Here is a 22,028-nt window from a genome sequence, read left to right on the forward strand (position 1 = left end):
AAATAAGTGTATCAGTAGAATAAATACCTAGTGTTCGATTTCACAAGGGAGTGACAGGACAAGGGAATGGCTTCCCACTGCCAGTGGGCAGGGATAGATGGGATATTGGGAAGGAATTCCTCCCTGTGAGGGTGGGGAGGCCCTGGCACAGAGCTGTGGCTGCCCCATCCCTGGAAGTGTCCAAGGCCAGGTTGGATGGGGCTTGGAGCAACCTGGGCTGGTGGAAGGTGTCCCTGCCCATGGCAGGGGGTGGAACAAGAGGGACCTTTAAGGTCCCTCCAACCCAAACCAGTCTGGGATTCTGTGATTATTACCATGAATGGAATTTAGCACTGGTATAAATCAAGGTAATTATTCTCACCAAATCTTTCCTGCTTGAACGTTGGACCTTCTGGAAGGGTGATATGGGCTGACACAGGGCAGAGCCAACAGAAGGGAAGATGAGGAAATCGTCTGATTTCCTCATCCCCTCATGTGTAAAGAATCATGCCAATATTTATTTACTTCTTTTAATTATTGTTTTCTCTTCCTGGATTTAGAAATCCAGGTGGTGTCTTGGCTGGAGAGCAGGTGAAGAAGATTTGAGATGTCTTTTAGGCTGCTTTAAGCGCCTGTTTTTTTATTTCTAACACCTCTCTCAATGAGAGCTTAAGGCTTGGATAAAGACAACCCTTTGTCAAAGATTTTTCACACTTATTGCCACTTAAAAAAATCCCGGAGACTTCCAGAGGTCTCAAAAAAAAAAATCCTAGAGAAGATGGATTTGAAAGGAGGGCTGGTTACATTTAAGGTTTACTAAAAAAATCCCAAGCAGGAGGGGGGGGGAAATCTCTTCTGGTGCTCCTTTGCTTCTTGCAGAGTGAGAAGGGAGTCCAAGAAACTTGTAATATTTGTAAAATGTCATTGTTGGGATGTCGAGGCGGGATGAAATCCTGTTCTGGATTTGAGAGGACTAAATACGATCCCACTGGAACCAAGTTTTCAGATTTAATGAGAAGAAAAGCAGCGTCTGCTGTGCTTGAGCGTTTCATTTTCTTGGCAATTTCTGGTTGTAGTAATGGAAAAGTAGACGATACTCAGGGAGGAAATAAACATTTTTTTCTTATTAATATAGTAAAATCAAACTCAGTTGAGCAAGTAACAGAATCTGGTGGATTGTCTATTTAATTTTGAAGAGAGAGCAGTTTTACATGCTGCTCAGCAATCGCTGAGATATTAATAAACGTTTAACCTCTCTTTACTTTGGGAAGCAAAACCCCACCTGGCCTTGAAGCCTTTCAAAGCACAAGTGTTTTTTTCTGTTTAATTTTTAACACATTCTGAATTTTGCCACGTAAATATTAAGCCCCTCATACCCTGTGGCGAGCAAAAGCTGCCTCATCCCCTTTTCACTCTGCTCCCACTCACTGTGCAATATATCCAGTTTCATTTGTCAGGAGAATAATTATTTCCTGCAATTTCCGTGGTACTCCCAGGGATTTTACAAGCTGGAGATTCTTACGGCCTCTTTATAAGTGGAAATGTCCAATTTTATGAAATTATTAAGGTCTTTATGGCACTGAATTCTTCTGAAGCAGAAGAACTCGGTCACTCCGGTCTCAGCTGGCAGGTGGAAAGTTGTGTTTCCTCAGGGAGGTGGGTCCTGCCTCTCTCCCGGGGGTGTTTGGGACACACGGTGGGTGTTCAACACCAGTGGGAATGTTTGTGCCTGGCACTGTCCTGTGTGAGCTGTGAGAAACAAGCAGAAAGGTGGTGAAGGAGAAGTTTGGGCTTCCTTGCTTGTGGTTCTCAAGAGCTGCATGAAGGAAATAACACTTCGATTAAATGGGGATGATTTTCCTGGACAAATTGCTCTACAGATTGCTTAAAAATTAAAAAACAACCCAAAGAAAGCCTTTATTTCATAAAGGTTCACACTTTGTTGTGTTGGCTCTCAACTAAGCTTTGATTTCAATTGCTATTTGGAGGCCTTTGCAGGTAATGGAGCTGCAAGGGAGTAATTGAGAAACTAAAACCAAAAAGAACATGTTAAAAATAACCGATATTCTGTGAAGCTGGGCTTTATTCGGGGTATTTTGTGGCCTCTCTGAAGTTGCCCACCGGGCTGAGGTGGGGAAGCTGCTGGATGTGGGTGGTTCCTGTGTGGATTTGAGGAGGAATGTGTGTTTTGAAATGTTCTTAACAGGAGATTGCTCATTCCCCACCCATATCGTGCAGAAGGCTTGATGGAATTTTTTTATCACCTTGCAAGAGTAAAAAAACCTTGAAAATTATAATTTTCCGCCACCAGAAGCCTCAATTTCTCCGTTTTGGTGATTCAGACGCAGACCACAAATGATACATTAGCAAACATATTTTCTGTACTGTGTCATGGAAGAAGCTGGATATGGATGGAAGCTGCGTGATCCCATAGGAAGCAAACCAGATTTTGTTTGTGCCCTGCCCAACCTCCTGGAAAAAACAACCAGCCTCCTTTTTTTTTTTATTTTGTAGAAAAAGCTCTTTTCTAGGCTGCTTGTTGAGGTGCTCTAGTGCACTAAAAATAATTTCTGGGCTTTTTGATCCAGTTTTGTAATGTCAGATGGCCTGACCCATCTCTTGCTGCTCCATGTGTTAGTAATTACTTTAAAGCTTTGCTGCAGGGATGTGCTGAACCACCTCAGAGTGGGACGTTTCGCTCCCAAAATCTATGTTGGGAGGAGATTTAAATTATTTACAAAATCCTGGCAGCGTTTGATTTCCTGTAGGTGAAGTCCAGAATGTGGAAGTGGAAACACCCTGTGTGTAAATGTACAGATGAGCGACCTGAGATTTCCTTTTGCCTTTAATTTATTTTTTAAGAATGTTTACTTAGTTGTCCATTTTCAAGGGTGCTGGAGGATTCACTAAGTTAAATGAATAATTTCATATAGTTTGCAATGTAGTCACCTTTAATTTATTTTTAAGAGTATTTATTTGGTTGTGTCGTGGCAGAGATGCTGGAGTTGGATGAATAATTCCCTATAGCTTGTAATATAAAATAGATACTGTAGAATTAAAACAGCAATTTCAGCTTAGACACAAAACTGATTTTATTTTCACCAAGATCTAGGTGAGCACAGTCATTCCAGCCCTGCTGAAATCAGGCAGTGGGAAGCAGTTGCATGTATAGATGTTTGAAAACTGAATTTTTTTAATAATTCTAATAGCTGTACCTTAAGTTCTCATGACAAGTGGGCAAGGCATAAGGTAATTAGAGATTGGTTTTAATTTTAGATTTCTCTTAGATGAAATTCTTTCTGGAGCAAGGAGTTACAGTTGGAATGGAATACGTGTGTGTCTTAATATTGAAATAAACTGATGGAAAATACTGCCAAGAGAATTTTAATCATGGGAAAAACAGGCTCCCTGAAACCTCCAGTGTATTTTATTTTGTATGGGACTTTCTTACCCTGCGTCAACAGCTGAAGTGAAAGTAGAAAAAAGTGAGTTTAGTTTCATTACATAATGCAAACCTTTCCCTACCATTGTCTTCATCTCCTCCTTCCCGCTTCGTTGCTGCCAGAAGTGATGAATCACTGATTTAGCTGGGATTTGGGATTTTGAGAGGGTTTGGAGATGCCTGTGCTGAGAACAGATGAAAAATCGGGAAAAAATGAGGTTAAATGTAGCTGTTTAGTCTTTATTGAAGAATTTGTGAGATGGCTTTTGTCGAGGTTCAGTAATTCCACATAAATTTTGCGCTGTAGAGATGAGCTGCATATTTTTCATGTCTTCTGGTTAGAACGACAGGGTTGAGCACGCTCCTGTTTGTATGGGAAAAGAATTAGGTTAAGATTTAAAAATGAAAATTAAAGAATTTCATAGAGTAGGAAGCCTTTTCCATTATACAAAGGCAACAGTAAATCCTGTTAGAGTCAGGTGAAACCTCATCTTTACCTTTTGTTCACATAAACCCATGTGCTGCTTTGATGTTCTCTGTGCACAGCGAAATGTGAATTAGGGAAAGGAAAATTAAAAAAAAATCCACCTCAGATACTCGCAGGTTTTTGTTACCAACTGTCGAGCGTTTCCACTTTGTTCTTCCTTGTGTTTCTGCTCGTCTCAGCCTGTGCTGCTGCTCAGCTAAATATAACCGAGACCATCCTTTAAATGTGGTTTTTTTACCCTTGGGACTGTATCGAGTTTCTTGAGATTGAGCACAAGCAGAACGTTTTCAGATGGCTCTGGAGACTAGAATACAGAAAGCAAACCTTTATACATGAGATCTGGCGAAAAAGACGTATCCGCACATGTGTAACCACATAAATAGATCCTCCCGTAGAAAAAAATGCGATATATCAGAGATCTCCTCACGGGCGGTGAGGAAATGGTGCCTCGGTGCCCTTGGGAGGGACCAGCACAACCCGCCCGTCCCTCAGCCTCCGCCCCAGCTGCCGACAGCCCGCATTACCTCACCCCTGGACTCGGCACTAATCTATTAAAAATGTGCGTTGCATAATAAGATTTTTATCTCGCTCAGAAACCCCGCCGCTTTCTCTCGCCTCACGGCCGGCGGAGCGCGGCCGGCGCTGTAATGGCGGCGCGGCCGGGGGGGCGCGGGCCGCCTCGCGCCGCTGTTTTTGGGGAAAGACGGTGTTCTTTGGGGCAAAGCGAGTGTTTTTGAGGGCAAAACGTTGTGTTTTTGAGGGAAGAGCAGCAGGTGTTTCGGGGGAGAAAAGCGGGTGTTTTTTTGGGGGAAAGCGGGTGTTTTGGGGGGGGAAAGCGGGTGTTTCTGAGAGAAAAGAGGGTGTTGGGGGGGGAAGCGTGTGTTTCCCCAAAAAAACACTCCTTTTTCCCCGAGAAAGCGGGTGTTTGGGCGGGGGGTGGGGGAACGGGCGTTTTTTTGGGGAAAAGCGAGTGGTTTTTTGGGGGAAGCGGGTGTTTCTGACGAAAAATAGGGTGTTTCTGAGGGGGGAAGGTCTGTTTTGGGGGAAAAGCGGGCGTTTCTCGCCGCGGTGTCTCCGCGGGCGGGGGGCGGTTGTTTGTGCTCAGAACCGGTCTGAGCCGGCGGGAGCCGGACCCGCCGCGCCGCCCCCGGGGCGGGGCCGCCCGAACCCCGCGGAAAAACACCGCGATTGCCACAAAAAACCTCCATTTTTAATTAAAATATTATAACAGAACACCCCCCAGCCCTTAACGCTGGAGCAGCTCTCGCTCCTGCGTGAAGGTTTTCCCTCACACAGCGCAGGGAAGGGAAGCAGCAGCGCCTGTGTCAGAGCCAGCTCTGAGGGAGGAAACCGCCCTCTCTCCCGCTCAACCTTCCAATTTTAGGTTGTTTATTTATTTATTTTATTTTATTTTTTTCAATGCTCTACAAGTTAAGCACCGGTTTCCCCGCTGGAGGGCTGAGCCCCAAAAATCCCCAAAAGGATTTTGGAGCCTGTCCTCATATCCTAACACCACCGTTGCCGTGAAAGCACACAATTTCAAAATAAAATAGACATTTAACATTGTTAGTCCCTCTGGGAGAACTCATCCCCCATCTTTTAAATACATTGGCAATAATACTTTGAAACATTATAACCGAGTGGGGTTTTTTAATTATTTTATACGTCGTTTTCTTGGCATGAGCGGCCCAAAAAAGAGTGGACATTTGGCTGCAATTAATACCCCCACCCCTCACCGCACTCCCAGTAATTGTTGGTAATTGCTGGCTCTAAATGACAAAGCAATTAAGCAGCTTCCTAAATGTTCAGAAGTAGGTGTTTATCTAAATCTAGGCTGTCAGGCTTTGTTTCTGTGTTAGGGCCCAGAAGCTCAACTGCTTTCTCAAAGTGGCATTTGATTCTTCACAAGCAGAGGAAAAAAAATCATATCTTTTTTTCAAATTTATTTCAGGAAAGGAGTCTTAAAAATGCGTCATGTTAGGGATGGATGAAGTGGAAATTACTCTAGAAAAATATCTTTTGTTTTATTACAACGATAACTATTTTTATAATCTAAAATGATTTTATTGTTTTGCATTCTCTTAAAGAGATTATTATTTTATTTTCAGTGCTGTAAAGGTTTCTTGCAATGAGATCAGAGTCTTTGGTAGTGAATATGAGGATTTCTGGCAGCTGAATCCAGATCCTTATGTGAACTTGCCTTTTCCTCTGCTGGGGGAGGAAGACCCACTGTGTGTTAAAAATAACATTTTTAAGTCACCCCTGGACAGCTGCTGGTCTGTGGGAGCTGGTATCTGGTGTGAGATTTGGTGATTTCAGATCTTCCTAACCTCCTTATTTAGGAATGGTGGGAAAAACCTGAGCTGTATGGAAGGCATTGCTCTCACCAGCGTTGTGGGAGACTTTGGGCTATTCCTTAAATCCGTGGGAGCTGCTAAAAATTGCTGTTTTCCCCAAAGGTCAGGTGCTGTCGGTGGATTGGGTTTGACTTTGGGGTTGTGCGTGCGCGTATTAACAAAATGGTCACTTCTAATTGCATTTTTAAGGCTTTGATTTCCTTCCAAGTATTTTGCTTAATCATCTTGAGTAGGCTGAGGGAAGGAAAGAATTAGCTGAGGTCAGGGAAGTTGAAGCTGCCCGTGTTACTGCTCAGAAGCTGGGCTTAGTCTGAGGGATCCTGGAGGCAGGAAGAAATTTGCTGTACACCGAGAGAGCAAGGGGAAATCAAGCCTGAAAAAGCCAAAGAAAACAGGGAAACGTGGGGTGCCTTAGGCTGTGATGGCTCCCTCACTCTGCGTGAGTGGTCCAGATTCTCCTTTCTTTGGGAGAAACACAACCGGGATGTGAATCATCGCTGAAATAGATTAGAGGGATCGGAGCCTGGAAGTGTTTGTCTGCATCGATGTTGGAGTCAGACAGCTCACATGGAGACACACCACAGGCACCAGAGGTGGGGGAGAGCATTCCTGTCCTAAAGACCTTTGGAATAATGGGCACTTTAATAATTTCTAATGAATATTCACGTGGTGGGATGAATAGCAAAAGGGGAAGGCTGTATTGAATGCTTCCTGAAAAATACCCGTCATTACGGTGATCAAAGGAGAAATCCAGCCCCCGCCTGGGCTCAACCCTATGGTGTTCCTATTAAAGCCTAGACAGAGCGTCCCTTTGGATTTGCAAATACAGCGATTTGTTGGCTGTTTTTTTTTTCCCCCCAAAGAGGGTGTTTCTGGCTCTGCCAGAGGTGTGGACGCAGGAGAACCTTCCCCTTAAAACCTGAGGGCTGGGAGAACAGCTCTCCTTGCAGCGACCTGGCATTAGCCTTAAAAACGTTAGGTTGTGCTTAAATAAGGTCACAGGGATGAGAATTAATGGTAAATAAGCCTTATTGGGGGAAAAAAATAAAAAATAGTATCATCCCCTAATCTTTGCCCGTTGAATTAACCGTGTACCTGATGGGCTTAGCTTTGTCCTTAACGTCCAGGCACCCTCCCGACGTCGCAAGTGCCCAAACCACTAATGATGGCATCAAGGTTTTAAGTGAAAAAGCTTCTTAGCAGGAGATTAGGGATCCCACTCCAGATCATCAGCTGGTAATGCCACTCGGAGAGGAGGAGGCAGTGCAGCACTGAGTGGAAAATCACAGACTTGGAGAGAGGCGAGGGCTTCAATGTTGTGTGGAGAAATAATTTATGTGCTGGGATGTAGTCCTAATTTTTTAAAACCTTGAAGTAAAGTGGAGTTTCCAAAAGGAGGAAGAATGAAATGTGCACTATGTAGATGTCATGTTAATCAAGTCCTTGCATAAGTATTCATTAAGTGCCTAATATAAGAACAAAAATAGCTCTGGCATTAGGAAACAAGACTTCTCTGTGATCCCTCCTCGCAACAGCCCCGTAACAAAGGTAGGGAGCTGTTGTTTCATTTCTGGTCCTTCCAACCACGAGTGCTGTCTCCTGTCTGGAGAAGTGAGACGCGGAGCCTTTTAATTCCTTCTCTCTGAGAAATGTCTGGGCTTCCATGTGCAGTTGCTTTATTTAGCTCAAAGTGATGGTTTTGGCTCGAAGACACTCTGAAATCCAGGATGGCAGGAAAAGTACCTTTTGGAGAATCCTTTCTACGAGAGGGAAGTGGTTTTCAGGGCCATCTCATTTCATGATTACCTGATATTCTCCATAGATGTCCAGAAATTTTCATCATTTTTATACTTGGGCGAAAATACGAGAACTTCATCAAGCCCTTCAAGAATCAGGAGTAATTAAGACACATCTCCAGCAGATCCTGGCACTAAGGGCATTCACGTGTTTATTATCTTTCATCCGTTTGGGAGTAGAGAGCTTTTCTAGTGCGATAACGTGTGAAAGAAAGGCACTGTTCTCCCTGAAAGTGAATTCCCAGGAATGCCGGCACTGGGTCCCCGCAGACAAACAGTGCCAGGCTGGGCTCAGGGAGATGCAAAGTGTCCTACTTACTGTGCCTGCTACAGGTCTGACCTCCTTGGATCATCTGACACCTCGTTGGGTAAGAGGTTGCTGCAAGATCTCAAACCCTCAAATTATGTAAGATTTACACACTTGCTTTGAAGTTGGTCCCTCCCTTCCATGTTTGTTTACTGCCTGGTGTGTCCTGTTGGATTGTGAAGGATGACTAGTCACAGAAAGGGAGCTGTTTGGTTAGTACAGATTTTCTGTTCCTCTTGGCTTTCTAAACGCGTGGAGCTGTGCTTATCCCTGTTCCGGAGTCTGGGAATACGCCGGGACGTCCTTCGCCGGCCGGGGCTTTGCTGGGTGAAGTTTTCAGTTTGTTTGTTTGTTTTTGAGGTGGAGGGAAGAGCAGAAAGGCTCATTGTGTTGCTGGAGGAGAAACAGAGATGGTATCTAAGTTGTCTCAGGAGTTATGTTGGGTTTGCTTTTTAATATTCAGTTTCCCTCCGACTTGGAGAAATCACGTGCGTAAAAAGGAAGGTGTTTAATTAATACTGTACGTGTGGCTGCCAGGGTTTGGGGGCTTGAAGCACCAGATCCCATCAGGGAAGCACGCAGGCTTTGCCTGTGGGAATCCCTTGGAGGACTTCTCTTCCATCCTGTTGTCTTCCACTGCTCCTCCTTTCCCAGCTGCTCCCATGTGCTGTGGAGGTCAGGGGCATACAGGCACTGGATCTAGGGGGGGTGTAAGGTATTGTTTTCTGTATTGTTCCCTACTTTTCCATTTTCCCCACAAATTAATTGCTCATCAATGCTTTACAATCCCTGGTCAATGTGATGGAACCGGCCCAGGCTTTTGGGAAGGAAAATCCATGAACTTTTGACCATGTGTGGAGATTTAATCACTAAATCGTAACAAACACCACGGAATTAAATTACAATAAGGTGCTTTATCAGAAGTTACTCTTAAGTGACAAACACTGTCATATGATACTGGTTTTCCTGGGTTGGTTTTGTTTGTTTTTTAATTTCTAGGCCTGGCATTACTCCCCATAGTTGCTCAACATAAAGATACATTCTTCCCCCCCAGCCCTTTATACATTCACCAGGCTGTGGCACTTTACCCGTTCCGTACAAACAGTCTTTTTTATTTTATTTTCATGACATCAGTATTTTCTGCCCATGTGAAATCTCACAAAAAGTTCTACTTTTAGTTGTATTTTTATTTGCATGTGGGCAGCAAAATGAAGTAATTCCCAAATATAGTCCTAGCCAAGAGATCCATCTGTTCTCTGCATTTTTAAATGGCAAATTAATCCTTAGCATACAACTCATCAAATGTCTTCTCTTCTCTAATGTATGCTGAGATCACAGAAATGACATTTTTTTCCCAGGCCTTCCATTTTAAGTAGTCCTTTACTCCGGAACAGCAGCTCCCATTCCGGTTCTACAGAGCACTCCTGTGCTTCTTCCAGTTACTGTTGTTGGTCTAAAAAGGGGCGTGAAAAAAAAAACAAACCTCAAAAATGATTGTTCCCTTCATCTCTTTGGTGTTTCCTTGAAAGGCTGTAGAAGATTTTATTAGAACCTTAGATCAGAGGGACTGTTCTATGATCTAAGATGTCGGAGAATAGAAATTATCTTGGAAAAACACCCTTGATGAATGGATTTATTTCTGATGGAGAACTAGAGTCACTCTGTCCGTATTCTTTTGGATTTCATTCTTTGGACAATAGTGACCATTTTTAGAAGTGCTAAACTTCCCCAGCATTATCTACCATAAAGGGAATTTCTATATTAAGCTTTGCAGGCTCCCAAATTTACTTAAGCAGCATTGTAGATCAGCTGTGTGTCTTGGCATGCCTTCCATTGCAACTCCCATCCCAGGAACAATTCTGTTTATAGGAGAGATGCACCACTTCAAAACTGCTCCAAATCAGGAATTTCAGCAAATGGTGTTTTGTGTGATGCTAAAAAACCCAGTGCCTTGGCTTGGGAGGAGGAAGAAGAGCTGACAGATAGTGCCAGGTTTGGTTTTTTTTAAGACAAGGTGCGATGCTTTTCAAAAACAGGAAGACAGAATTAATTCTGCAGGGCTGTTTGCTGGGCTCTACCGACAGCTTTATGTTAAAAAATAACTGCAGAAATAACCTGGGGGTGAATCAGAGCTGGGGCTTTTTTGTGTTTTAGCATATGTATGAAAAAGACTTTTCTTCTGAAAGATGCCCAGTGCTCAACTCTTAGATAATGCCAAATGGGTTTAAAATTGTATTTAAAAGTGTTTATTCCCAGGAAATCATTTGACAGGGCTTTTAAGGCAAAGAAGTTACTTTTTATCCCACAAGTAAGCCTTTAGTAGCCTACTTGGACACAGTGGTGGTTGAATTTTAAATGGCATTTCACTGTCCTGGCTCCTGGACAGCACTTGGAGTAGAGTTTTGGTGTTTTTTTCCTAAAATGCAGAGTAGGTCCCTTCTTGAAAGCTGTTGTTGTTGAGGAAACTGCCTTTAAATGTTAGGCTTGATCATCTTGGAGCTCTTTTCCAACCTTAATGATTCTGTGTTGCTCTCTTGGTATTTTGAAAAGATTTGGCCTCCCACAAGCCGGGAGATCGAGTTCCTGAGCCTGTTCCCTCAGTGATTCACGGAATGACCTTGGGCAAAGCCCTTGGCTCTTCTTACCTTACTTCTCCCTCTGCAATGCAGGGATGTTAGGACATACCAACCTCCCATGAATCTGGGACTAAAATGGGGGGTTTGTTCAAAGATTTCATGTGCTCTGAGGTGTCATTTGCAAAATACTGATTTAGATCATCTGCCGGCAGCTGGCAAAGGCTGTTGGCTTTCATGGCATTACGCTGCTTTTGGCCAAAGGGTTGAAAGCTGTTTTTGCTGGACTGTAGTGGTGGGGTCTGCCCCACGTTTGCTTCTCAAAGCTGCTGCGAGCACAGACTGATCAGTGCTGCTCTTCTTCAGGCACGTCCTGACAGCGCTCGGAATAATTTGCTTGAATCCTGGCGCGGCCAGAGGAGGTGGGAATTGGGGGTGACTGCAGTGGGACTTCTCACCAGGGTTCCTGACCCAGGGCTTCCCTCTGTGAAGGTGATGTTAAACAGAGACTCTTTGGGCTCTCCCATTCTCACACCCACCCTCTTTCTTCCGTCTTTGCATCGGTGGAAGTTTAATTGTGGGAAAGCTGCGCCGAGGAGCTGCTTTGTACTTCACCCTCAAGGCCTCGATGACTTTAATCTTTCCCAGCGCCGAGCTCCATCACCGTGGCCGTTTGCTGAGAAAGCATTTCCTACGGCTTCCCGGAGCTGCTTTTGGAGCCTGAGTGATCCCACTGTTCCCAGGGAGCATCCGTATTTCACAGAGGCTGGGAGGGCAGGGAACTCCAGCTGCTCCCAAATTCAACACCAAACCCAGCGCTGGGAGCAGGGGGTTAGGAGCATCTTCCCAGCGGTAGGAAGCTGTTGCTGTTGCTAAGTTGGATCTTTGCTCCGTAGATAGTCTGATGTGTTTGTAACCAACACTTTTTTTTCCCCTCAGGTTGATGTTTTTAATTCTTGGCTGTGCAAAGTTCAGGTCCCAGGACAGAGGGACATAGGTCGAGGAGCGAGGTGGCAACACCAACTGTGGGTTGGGCATAGTCTCCTCAGCCAGACAGGGATTAATACAAACATACATATTTTTAGCAATCAGAATGGATTATTTAATGGCAGGGAAGAATTGAAAGGAGCCCAAGGCTGTCTGGAAACTCAGAGGGCATGTGGCTGCAGGGAAAGGTGGTTCTGGGGTGGGAGCAGTCTGGCCTTCTGAGCAACATCTCCATCTTTTCCACTATGCGTTCCAGCCTTCATCAAAGATCAGGTGTCAGACGTCAGGATAAAACAACTGATGTAAATATATTTATATATATTAATGTATGGCCTGTCACGGAGATGAAAATGGGATGTTTGCCTTGGGGTGAGTATATGGTAAATAGTACCTGGAGGCTGTGTCTTCAAAAACTTACTGGTCAGAGACTGAAATAAACTCTGCAAACAGGCTCTGTTAGTTGGCCAGCTAAAGGACACCGATTTGTGTTGCCTTCCCCTGGCCTTTAAACATCACTTCACTTCATGTCTTCAGATTTAGGATTCCAGCCCAACAGGAGATTGCTGAAGTCTCCTCTCTGGCCATGATAAGAGAGAAAGAATTCAGGGAAGGAGGATGTCCTCGTTTCATTAGTCTGCAGTATTTAATGATCTCTCATCAGAGCAGTAAGTGCTGGTTTTATCTGTTGTGTATTTTTTGTGGCTGTTTGCTGCTTCCATGCAGCAAGTTTGGTCTTTTGCTCCCTCAGTGGATTGTTTAGTAAACTTCAGGGCGTGTGACAGGCACAAACCAAAGTTCTTGGGTGACAAGTTCTCAGTGGCTTGAACGGGTGCCAGGAATGTCCTGGAGTCACCTCCCGGCGAGCTTTGCTCCGCAGGGACCGAGGGACCAGGGCGATGGGCACAGGGTGATTACACCGAGTGAGTCTGAGCTCTGTACTCCCCAGCTGCATTTCTCCACCCCTGCTCTTCTATCCATGTTTCCAGTGGAAAGCTTTGTTGTGACACGAGGCTCTGTGTGGTTTGTGCGTGGGCTGAGCCCCTTCGCTGCTCACCCGCAGTCGGCAAAACACGGCAGTGACTCGTTACCTCTTGATCTCTTCATACAAACCAACCTTAGAGGTTGGGCTGGGTTTTCTGACATCTTCAACTTCAGGTTCAGCAACTCCTTTGAACCAGGAAAACCCCTCAGGTTTGTTTCCGCAGGTGTGAGAAGTGTTTTTTTCCCTTAGGAACACCCTGGTGTGGGACACATCCTGTGTACGGAGCAGCTGCCTGCTGCTCACGTGGGTATTTAGGTCAGCCTTGGAATCAGCTCCAACAACGAGTTGCTCACCCTGTGCCCAGACCTCTGGAATTTTCATCGTGGTTATTTCTGCCTATGGCAAGGCATTGGAACGAGATGAGCTTTAAAGTCCCTTCCAACCCAAACCCTTCTGGAATCCTGTGATTTCTCCTCAAAATCTCCTCCTTTCACCTGTGGCAGAACAGCCATCTGGATTGTTGGAGCAGCATGGTGGTGTCAGAGTTCTGTGGGAATGGTTACTGCTGTTCTTCAGAAGGAATGTGTGATGTGCTGTGCCTTTTTGACTTGCACGTGTGTAGAGAATGGGGGAAATGCTGGTTAAATACCTTTTTAGGTTCGTGTAATATTTAGCAGCAGGTCAGAAATATCAGCCTGTGATAACCCTGTGCACATATTATTTCAATATATCATTTTCCATCCAGAAGTCAAAGTGTTTCACAGGCAAAGATCCTTTAATCCATTGCTGGGATGGAATAAGATGCATTTTTTAAGCTTTTATTTTAAGCAGTTGCCATCAGATTTCTCTGGGTCTTGGCTGGCAGCAATCAGGTGTTTTTAATACTTTTTATTCCCAAACAACTCATTGGTACATTCAGGATAAATTGGAGTGATTTTCTGGTGTTGAAAAAAATCTACCTTGCATTTTTTTCTCCCAAAACCTCTGAAATATCCCAAGGATTTGTGTCTTTTGGATAGAGCTGATCATACAGCACATGGTGTTCTGTGCACAGAGATCATCTACAGTGATTTAACTGGAATCTGGAAAGGGAGGGACAAGGAAAAAACCAAGGGTTCCTGTTGCTTCCGTTCGGAGCTGACTTTGGATTTCCTGACCCGACTTGGGAACGTGCTGCTGACATCAGGCGTGAGAATAACCCGGGGATGGTGCTGCGGGAGCCTGTCCTCAGTAGATCTTTCTAGGAGATAATCTTCCCTCGGAGTTTATTCTGACAGGGTGTTGAATCTGAGCTGAGCCAGGCAGAGTTCCTGATTTCAGTTAATTTTGGCAGGGGAAAAAGTGATCACTGCGTATTTCTGTAAAAAAACCCCTGTATCATTTACCAGGTCTAGTGAAACAGTTTCTGAAGGCAGCTATTAAAAAAAAAAAATTAAAATCTTAATTTTTACTTTTTTCCCAGCTGAACTTTGGTGTGAAAAATGCAAAGGGTTTGAACTGATTTTAGGTGGCTTTGTTTTTAACTTACTCCGGCAGTCAGAGGTAGAATCATGGAATCACAGAATCATGGAATGGTTTGGGTTGGAAGGACCTTAAAGCCCATCCAGTCCCACCCCTGCCATGGGCAGGGACACCTTCCACTAGCCCAGGTTGCTCCAAGCCCCGTCCAACATGGCCTTGGACACTTCCAGGGCTGGGGCAGCCACAACTTCTCTGGGCAGAAGCAGGCTGGTTTTGTTTTGCCTTTTTTACCCGTTTTTCAAGCTGCAGTTGCAGCTCAGCCCCTGCAGTGTGTTAATGCCTCTCTCTGCTTTGCCCTCCACCACAGCCGCCGTGTTTCCCACTTTGTTTCCGTCTTTGTTTCCCATGAGGAGTCCCCAGCCTGCAGCTGACTCACGGCTCTCAAATCAATGGGCAGAAATGAGAACTGTCCCACATTTGGAACTGGCAGAAGGGTGCAGGCAGGTTGTGAGATCCCTTGATTCAGCTCCCTTGATCCCTCGATTCAGCGCCGCTGCCATTGACGGAATCAGCGGGTCTCCCCTTCCATCGGCGGGTTTGGAGTCTCCCTTTTATCTCCTTTTTGTGGGAACAAAGGGAACGCTGGCTTTGTGTTCTCCTGTGCTTTCATTTGTCATACATAAACGCAGCGTAACTTCATCGTTACTGAGACCTGCCAACTGTAATTGCTCGAAAATGAGATATTTCTGTGGAAACAAGGAGTGGTTGGTGGGATATCAGGATTTGAAATCTTGTTTTTACAGTTATAACTGAGAAAAGGAAAATTCTGTGTGCTAAATCAGCTGCAGGGGACTGAGAGCAGGAGTTGGGCTCGATGATCCTTGTGGATCCCTTCCAACTCAGGATATTCCATGATTCCATGAAACCAGGTGTATTTTGCATCTCAACCCCATTGCTGGATTCCTGTGTGGTGAGTCTTTGGGACTCAGCCCATATGGATAAAATTTAGACTAGATTACAAATAGATTTAATCTTGATTAATGGAGAATAGATCCATAGATAAATACTGTAAGTTATGAACAGATTTTATCTTGATTGATGGAAAACAGATACATAAATAGTGCGAGTAAGAACACACACATCCTTATATGCTCATAGGCAATTATGGAGTGCAGATAAATATTTTAAAAGGCCTTGTAAACTAGACCTGTAGTAAAGGGCATGTGTTAGAGAAGGATTTCATGTCCTTGTTAAAATGGGAACAATCTCCTTTGTAGCTCTGTTTTTCCATCTCATTTTGCCGACAGTAAAACTAAAAATCTCTATTCTCAATTGCTTTGGTGCTGTGGAGTGAAACTGAGTTTTGGAGTATCTGGGCTGGACAAAAGAGCATCTGAAATCCTGGTGAAATGCTTAAATTATTCCCAAATGATCCCACATCCCCAGGAGAAGAGCAAAGCACGGAGGAGGCGACGGGAGCCGGGATGTTGGAGGAGCCGGTTCCCGGCTCCCTCTCGGCGCCGCGTGTGTTGTGACAGCTCAGGAGATTAGTTTTTCATGCTGGCATTCTGCTCCACTGAGTTTACGGGGATGTGGAAGAGCAGGTTTCCCCATGTTGGGAAGAGGCCGTGTGCCAGAGCACGCTCTGGAGAAAATCACCCCTGGTTTAAGGCTGGTAGCGGAAACACAAACTCAAGTAAGAAAACTGGTTTTGCACCATTTTTCCCCTGCCCCAAAACTTATTGATACTTGAAGTACTTTCAGGGAGGAGATTATCAGAGCTGTTTGTTTATCCTGTTATATTCCCATGTTAAAATTTCCCTAGCTCGTTCTAAAAGCTTTATGGACCAACTTTTGCCAGAAGAATTTTTAATAACTTATTTTCTGCGCTGGCAACGGGCGGCTGTTTTCAAAATTACTCCCAGGCAAAAGCAAAGCCATATTCTCATTTTAATATTCTGGGAACATGTCCTTGAGCAGCTTTCGGGCTTCAGCTCTGTATATTTTTAAAGCTGAAAAAGGGTTGTGTTTTGCTGCTCGAGACTCCACATAATTCCCTGTCAGATGCTTTATTTTGATTGTGCTGTGAGCTAGAACTGGGTGACACGGCAGCTATAATTAACTCTTCCATCATTCTCCCATTCACAGAACATCAAACCTTTGACTTACTTTTGAATTATTATATCCATGTTTCTTCAACTGGAAAAGTGATGGGGATTTCCCTGAAGAAAGGGGGATTGTTCTTGCAGCCATTTTTTTTCCCTTTCTAAAAATAGTCAGGAAATAATGACTTTTTCTTTCCTAGAATGTCTCAGAAAGTCTTACTTTGCTTAGGGATGTGAATCCCTAAAACTTCCTGGGAAAGGGGGAATTTTCAGCATAATCCTGGTTTCCCAAAGTTGGGTGGAATTCAGACTCCTTTGTAGAATTTGTCACCCTGTTACACTCCTGCTTCATCACTTGGATGTCTTAGGGTGTTACCCTGAGATAATATTTTTTCCCCGATGGAATGCTGTGATTTTAAGAGTGTGTTCCATGTTTTAAACATCCTCATAAAGAAAAAAACCTAAAAAGAGCCTTTTCCCCTTCAAAAGCACTGTTAAAGTAGAAATTCAGTGCTACCTCTTGCTTGAGAGATACAATGTCAGCACAATGTAATATTTTAAAGGCTTCGGGAGTACGGAGTTGGTTGTGATATTGAGCATCAAGGTGTGTGAGAAGGGAAAATAAAAATGCACACGGTGCAGAGGCTTCTACAGCCCTAAAATCCTATTTTAGCCTCCCCCAGGGGCTGGTGAACCACGTGGAGCTGCTGCTAGCTTGGGAATTATTTTCAGCTTCTCCCCCCACATGTTCTCTGCCCTGTGTTTGTGTGTTTAAAGGCGTTTCTCTGTCCTTTGCCAGTTTGTTTCCCAGCCGCAGGCGATGGCTGATGTCACCCCTTGAGATTACTGGGGGCCTGTTCACGTGGGGTTGGGTTTGTCCTCCTCTTCCCAAAATGTTGTAGAGAAGAACTTGAATTTAGTGAGGATTTGAGGTGCTTTAGCAAAAGGTGGAGGCAGAGGGAGTGGGATAAAGATGAGGGAATTGCTGCATGCTTCACTTCTAGTGATTAAATAATTCATTAATAAAGAGGGGACAAAAGGAGGATGCACAGGTGAGGCAGAAATAAAGGCGGGTCACAAACTGAGCAGAAAAATGAGGCTGTGAAGGGGCATCCTGGTGGCAGAAGATTCATTGCTGGGAAACACAGGGGATGGGAAGGGAAATGCTATTTATTACCTAGGAAATGAGGGGTTGGGTGGTGCCGGGCGGGTGAAGGGCTCAGCTTTTCACTCCATTCCTGGCATGGCTTTATTTTCTCTCCTCTCCCAAAGCACCACTGAACTTCCTCCTCCAGGAGGAGGAGAGTGTGGGAAAGGCACCAACGTGTGAAGTGACTCGATGGATGGGAGGGTCGTGATGAGGGTGAGACCGGGAGGAGAGTTTCTCATGTTTATTATTACATCTGCATTTTGGCCCTTTTTTGTCGTGGTTTATTTTGATCTGGTGTGTTTTTATATTCCCATTGGATTGCTAGTGAGTATTCTGGGACAGAGATTTGCCTTCTACGCCTCCAAATATATTGGGGACAGAGCCCAGGGGCTTTGGGAACGTGCCATAGTGCTCCATTACACCAAGAGGTTCAGGAAGAAAAGCAGGTTTTTTGAATGCTTGAAGGAAAACACAGGCAAAAAAGTAATAGAAGAGCTCACAAAATCAAATCATGGAAATGCTTAGAAGCCTGAAATGGCTTCCCTGAGAAAAGAAATGGAAAAGTTAAGTGGTTTAATGGCAAGAAGGTTTGTAAGAAGCCTATGAAATATTTAAGATAAGAAAAAGATAAACCTGCGTATCATTTTTTCTAATATGACGTGGAGAGGAACATAAAAATTCAATCAAGCAGCGAATTTCGAGACTGACAGGGTTATTTTAGTACGTGGCACATCTCCCCCCCCCCACTTCCAGCCTCTGAGTTGAAATTCCAGCCGAATTTTTTCGAAGTCTGCTCGTGTAATGGAGAACGAGAGTCTCTGGGGTTATGTCAGACAAAATTATTTTTAGTGCAGTTCTGAGCCCTCGTGCCTCGGGGAAGGAATGAGCCACTGAAGCAGGATGACGTGTCCCCACTGGGCAAGTTTAATAACATTATTCTCTGTATTTCTACCTCTCCTCAAAGCATCCAATGCTCCGCACCGGCACGAGGCCGCACGTTAGATCGACTCCCTCTGTGATCTAATATGCAAATCCTCCTCTCTTGTAATTATTGTTTATAAAAGGCATTCTCGGGGCTGGATTCTTCATACCCTGAAGTTGGAGGTTGAGGCTGAGCCTGGGAATGGTGTTTGCTGGTTCGTAGAGAATCCCAGAATGGTTTGAGTTGGAGAGGACTCTAAAGATCTTCTCATCCCAACCCCTGCCATGGGCAGAGTCGTGAACATCCACATCTACCCAGGCCATTTGTGAGCAGTTGACCAAAAAACCACGATTTTGACACGTGAGATCTTTTCAGAATACAGACCCTTTTGGGAAAGATGCCTGAGAGCACAATCATAAGCACAATAATACTTCTTTTCTGCATGTCAGAGCTCTGGGATGGATTTTGAGGCTCCATCAGACCTGTGCATTCTCTCTATGTCTCCAGTCTTCCCATCCAGCTCCCAAGCTGGTCCAACATGGTGTTACACTCCATTAAATCTCCACCGTTGTCATGCCTTGTAACAGGTTCTCACTGACATTTCACCCATATCCTGCTTCCCTGCCTGTCTCCTCTGAGGGCTTCGGAGGAGAATATATGTAGAAAGACTCTAAATTCCTGTGAAAAACCAGGCTGTGGTCCAGGAATCAGGCACAGGAGGGAGGCTGTAGCCAAGCAGAAGCTCTGATATTTTGCATTTTGAATCAAATACCAATTCCTCGGTGGCTTTGCCCCTCCCTGGACTCATGTTGGTTCCCTCTGTGCCGTCCCCAGCAGTGACTCCAGCAGCAGCTCCAGCGACGAGTCCCCGGCGCGGTCGGTGCAGTCCACGGCCGTCCCCGCGCCCGCCTCCCAGCTGCTCCCGTCGCTGGAGAAGGATGAGCCCCGGAAGAGTTTTGGGATCAAGGTTCAAAATCTTCCAGTGCGCTCAACAGGTACATTGCACTTGGGAAATAGGGGGAACAAGGGATAGGGCTGGTTATGTAACCTGTAGTGAGTTGAGTGACCTGTCATGGCACGGCAGCCACGCGGGGCCTCCGAGGACGGGATTATCTTCCCGCTTCTGCCTCGGTTCCTGTGTGACAGTGGGAAAATTGCTTAATTAGTGACCATCTGTGAGGAGTCCTGCTGGTCCCAGCTCCGAGTCTTGGGCACTTGGGCAATCCCAGCTCCTGGAGCCGGTGCTTTCAAACTGCAACGGGGGTTTCCCCAGGGAAAAAAATGAAGCCATCTCCATTTTTTCATTTAAAACTTGGATTGTTTATTCTCACCCTCCTTCAATTTCTTTTTTAATCCAAAAACTTCAAGGGTTTCTGTTGAAGTTTGAGTGCTTTTGAACACCCCTGAGCATACTTATAAAGGCAGTGGATATTGCCTGGAAAATAATGCAGGAAACCTGTGCTGAGAACAGGAGAGATTCCACAGGAAAGAACAGCCTGGGATCAGTTGCGGAACAGTTGTAACAGGATTCATGGATGCAAAAACACTGGCTGATTTAAAATACCTGTTAAGCTTGTGAGCAGCACACCTCATGTGGTGATTTTCTTCCTGTAGGTTTTATTCCTGTCCTATTCCTTAGAAGGACACGATTATCCCACAGATCCCAGATTGTGTGGGCCTGAGTTAGATTCTGCAAAATCTGATGGCTCTGCCTGGTTGTATTTCTGAATTGACTGAACTGAATGCCATATGACTCCAGTCTCCATTCCAGATGCCTCATCCCAGCTTTGGAAACCTGCTGTACTCAGTATCCCTGTGGGATTATTAATGAAGTATCACTGGTTATTTCCTCTTCATCTACACCTGGGTGTCTGTTAGAAGCCATAACCATCCACCACCAGCTTCAGTGGTGTAAAGCCTTGTGTCTGTATTTTCTTGGGTTTAAAAATCCAGGCAAAGTGAAAGATTAGCCAAAAACTTGGGACACTGGCAAAATTAACACCCCAAATTAAAAAAAGGGTGAGCACCAAGTTAAACAGGGCGAAGTCACATTTCAGAAGGACAGTCAGAGTCTTCATGTTTTTTATGGTGCTACTAAGTTGGTAAAGATTGGAATACTAATGTTTCTTTGCTGGTTTAGATACAAGCCTTAAAGATGGACTTTTCCATGAATTCAAGAAGTACGGGAAGGTGACGTCGGTGCAGATCCACGGCGCGTCCGAGGAGCGGTATGGCCTGGTGTTCTTCCGACAGCAGGAGGACCAGGAGAAAGCACTAAATGCCTCCAAAGGAAAACTTTTCTTTGGCATGCAGATTGAAGTCACGGCCTGGATAGGACCAGGTGAGTCCGTGCCCTTCTCCCGTGGGATATGGGACCGCTCTGGGCATGTTCTGTTGTGAAGAGGCAGCGTAGAAGTACGAGACACATTTTAGAGAAATACACCAGAATAAATTCAGAGCAAGAATTCTGATTGCTAAATTTAGATGCTCTTAGGGAGAGAGTCCAGTCCTAAACCTCAGAGAAGGAAACCTGCCATGCTCCCAAACACTGGGATGTGCTGGAAGGAGCGATCTCTCCAGCACGTCTTGGTGGAGCAGAGACCAGTGGGTGGTGAAAGCACAGCACTGAGTCCTCACAGCCTCATTGGGTCTCCTTTGAATGGAAACAACCAACGCTGGCTCCGTTTCTGAGACTGTGGCAGCACAGCCCATGTGAGTGACCAGTGAGAGCTGTAGCCCTGAGCATGTGGTGAAGTTCTCAGTCTGCACTTCAGTGGCTTTAAAAATTGAGTCATGAAAACAAACTCCTGCCACGTGCTGTTCCCCCACTGAAGCCTTACTGGAAATCATGCAATAAAACACATTAAGAGTAAATTTCCAGAGGAGCAGTTGGAGGATGAAGCTCCCTTTCACCTGAGGATGCTCAGATACCTCAGTGGAACATAGAGATTTGAAATCACACATAAATAACAAGTCAGAAGTGAAATACTGGGTATTTTTGTCCAAGATAGTGGTTATTCTCATTCAGATCAGGAAGGAGACTTGAGCAACCAACATGAACTGAACCCACATGAAAAGCACCTCCAGGCATTACAAATTTCTTGCTCTCTTTTATTGTAGAAACAGAAAGTGAGAACGAGTTTCGTCCTTTGGATGAAAGGATAGATGAGTTTCACCCAAAAGCAACGAGAACTCTGTTCATTGGCAACCTGGAGAAAACAACCACCTACCACGACCTTCGCAACATCTTCCAGCGCTTCGGGGGAATAGTGGTATGTGAATTGTGCCCTGGTGGGGGGGCACTGCCCCTCTTCCTGTACAGACCCATGAGATGCTAAGGAAGGTGGTAAATCATGGTGTCAAAGATTATTCAGTCTTTCTGTAATTATCTGAGTCATTCTTCTTGCTGGAATATACCTGAAAGCTTTTTCTTTGCATTCAGAGTTCAGCACATGGATATTGAGGGGTAACTTAGCAGTA

The 22,028-nt window shown here is 44.8% G+C and overlaps 1 protein-coding gene and 1 long non-coding RNA gene across 2 annotated transcripts in view; one reads left to right on the top strand and one right to left on the bottom strand.

The window, feature by feature from the left end:
- Positions 1-1,687: 1,687 nt before the first annotated feature.
- Positions 1,688-4,581, bottom strand: LOC108642018. Its single transcript, XR_001922404.2, has 4 exons — positions 4,433-4,581; positions 3,919-4,212; positions 3,505-3,785; positions 1,688-1,795 (listed from the first exon to the last, which is right to left on the bottom strand). It is a non-coding gene; the product is annotated as an uncharacterized LOC108642018 (long non-coding RNA).
- A 14,251-nt stretch (positions 4,582-18,832) lies between these two features.
- The window catches only part of SPEN (spen family transcriptional repressor), a gene marked incomplete at its 3' end in the record, with an annotated part of 18,082 nt that continues 14,886 nt past the window's right edge, over positions 18,833-22,028 (top strand). Inside the window, exons 1-4 of the mRNA XM_029965226.1 lie at positions 18,833-18,873; positions 19,383-19,543; positions 20,689-20,889; positions 21,669-21,820. Of these exons, the coding sequence (XP_029821086.1) occupies positions 18,833-18,873; positions 19,383-19,543; positions 20,689-20,889; positions 21,669-21,820 (555 nt within the window). The remainder of the gene's footprint in view (positions 18,874-19,382; positions 19,544-20,688; positions 20,890-21,668; positions 21,821-22,028) is intronic.

This window comes from Manacus vitellinus, unplaced genomic scaffold (genome assembly GCF_001715985.3).
Source record: "Manacus vitellinus isolate BGI_N305 unplaced genomic scaffold, ASM171598v3 scaffold_92_pilon, whole genome shotgun sequence".
NCBI lineage: Eukaryota > Metazoa > Chordata > Aves > Passeriformes > Pipridae > Manacus > Manacus vitellinus.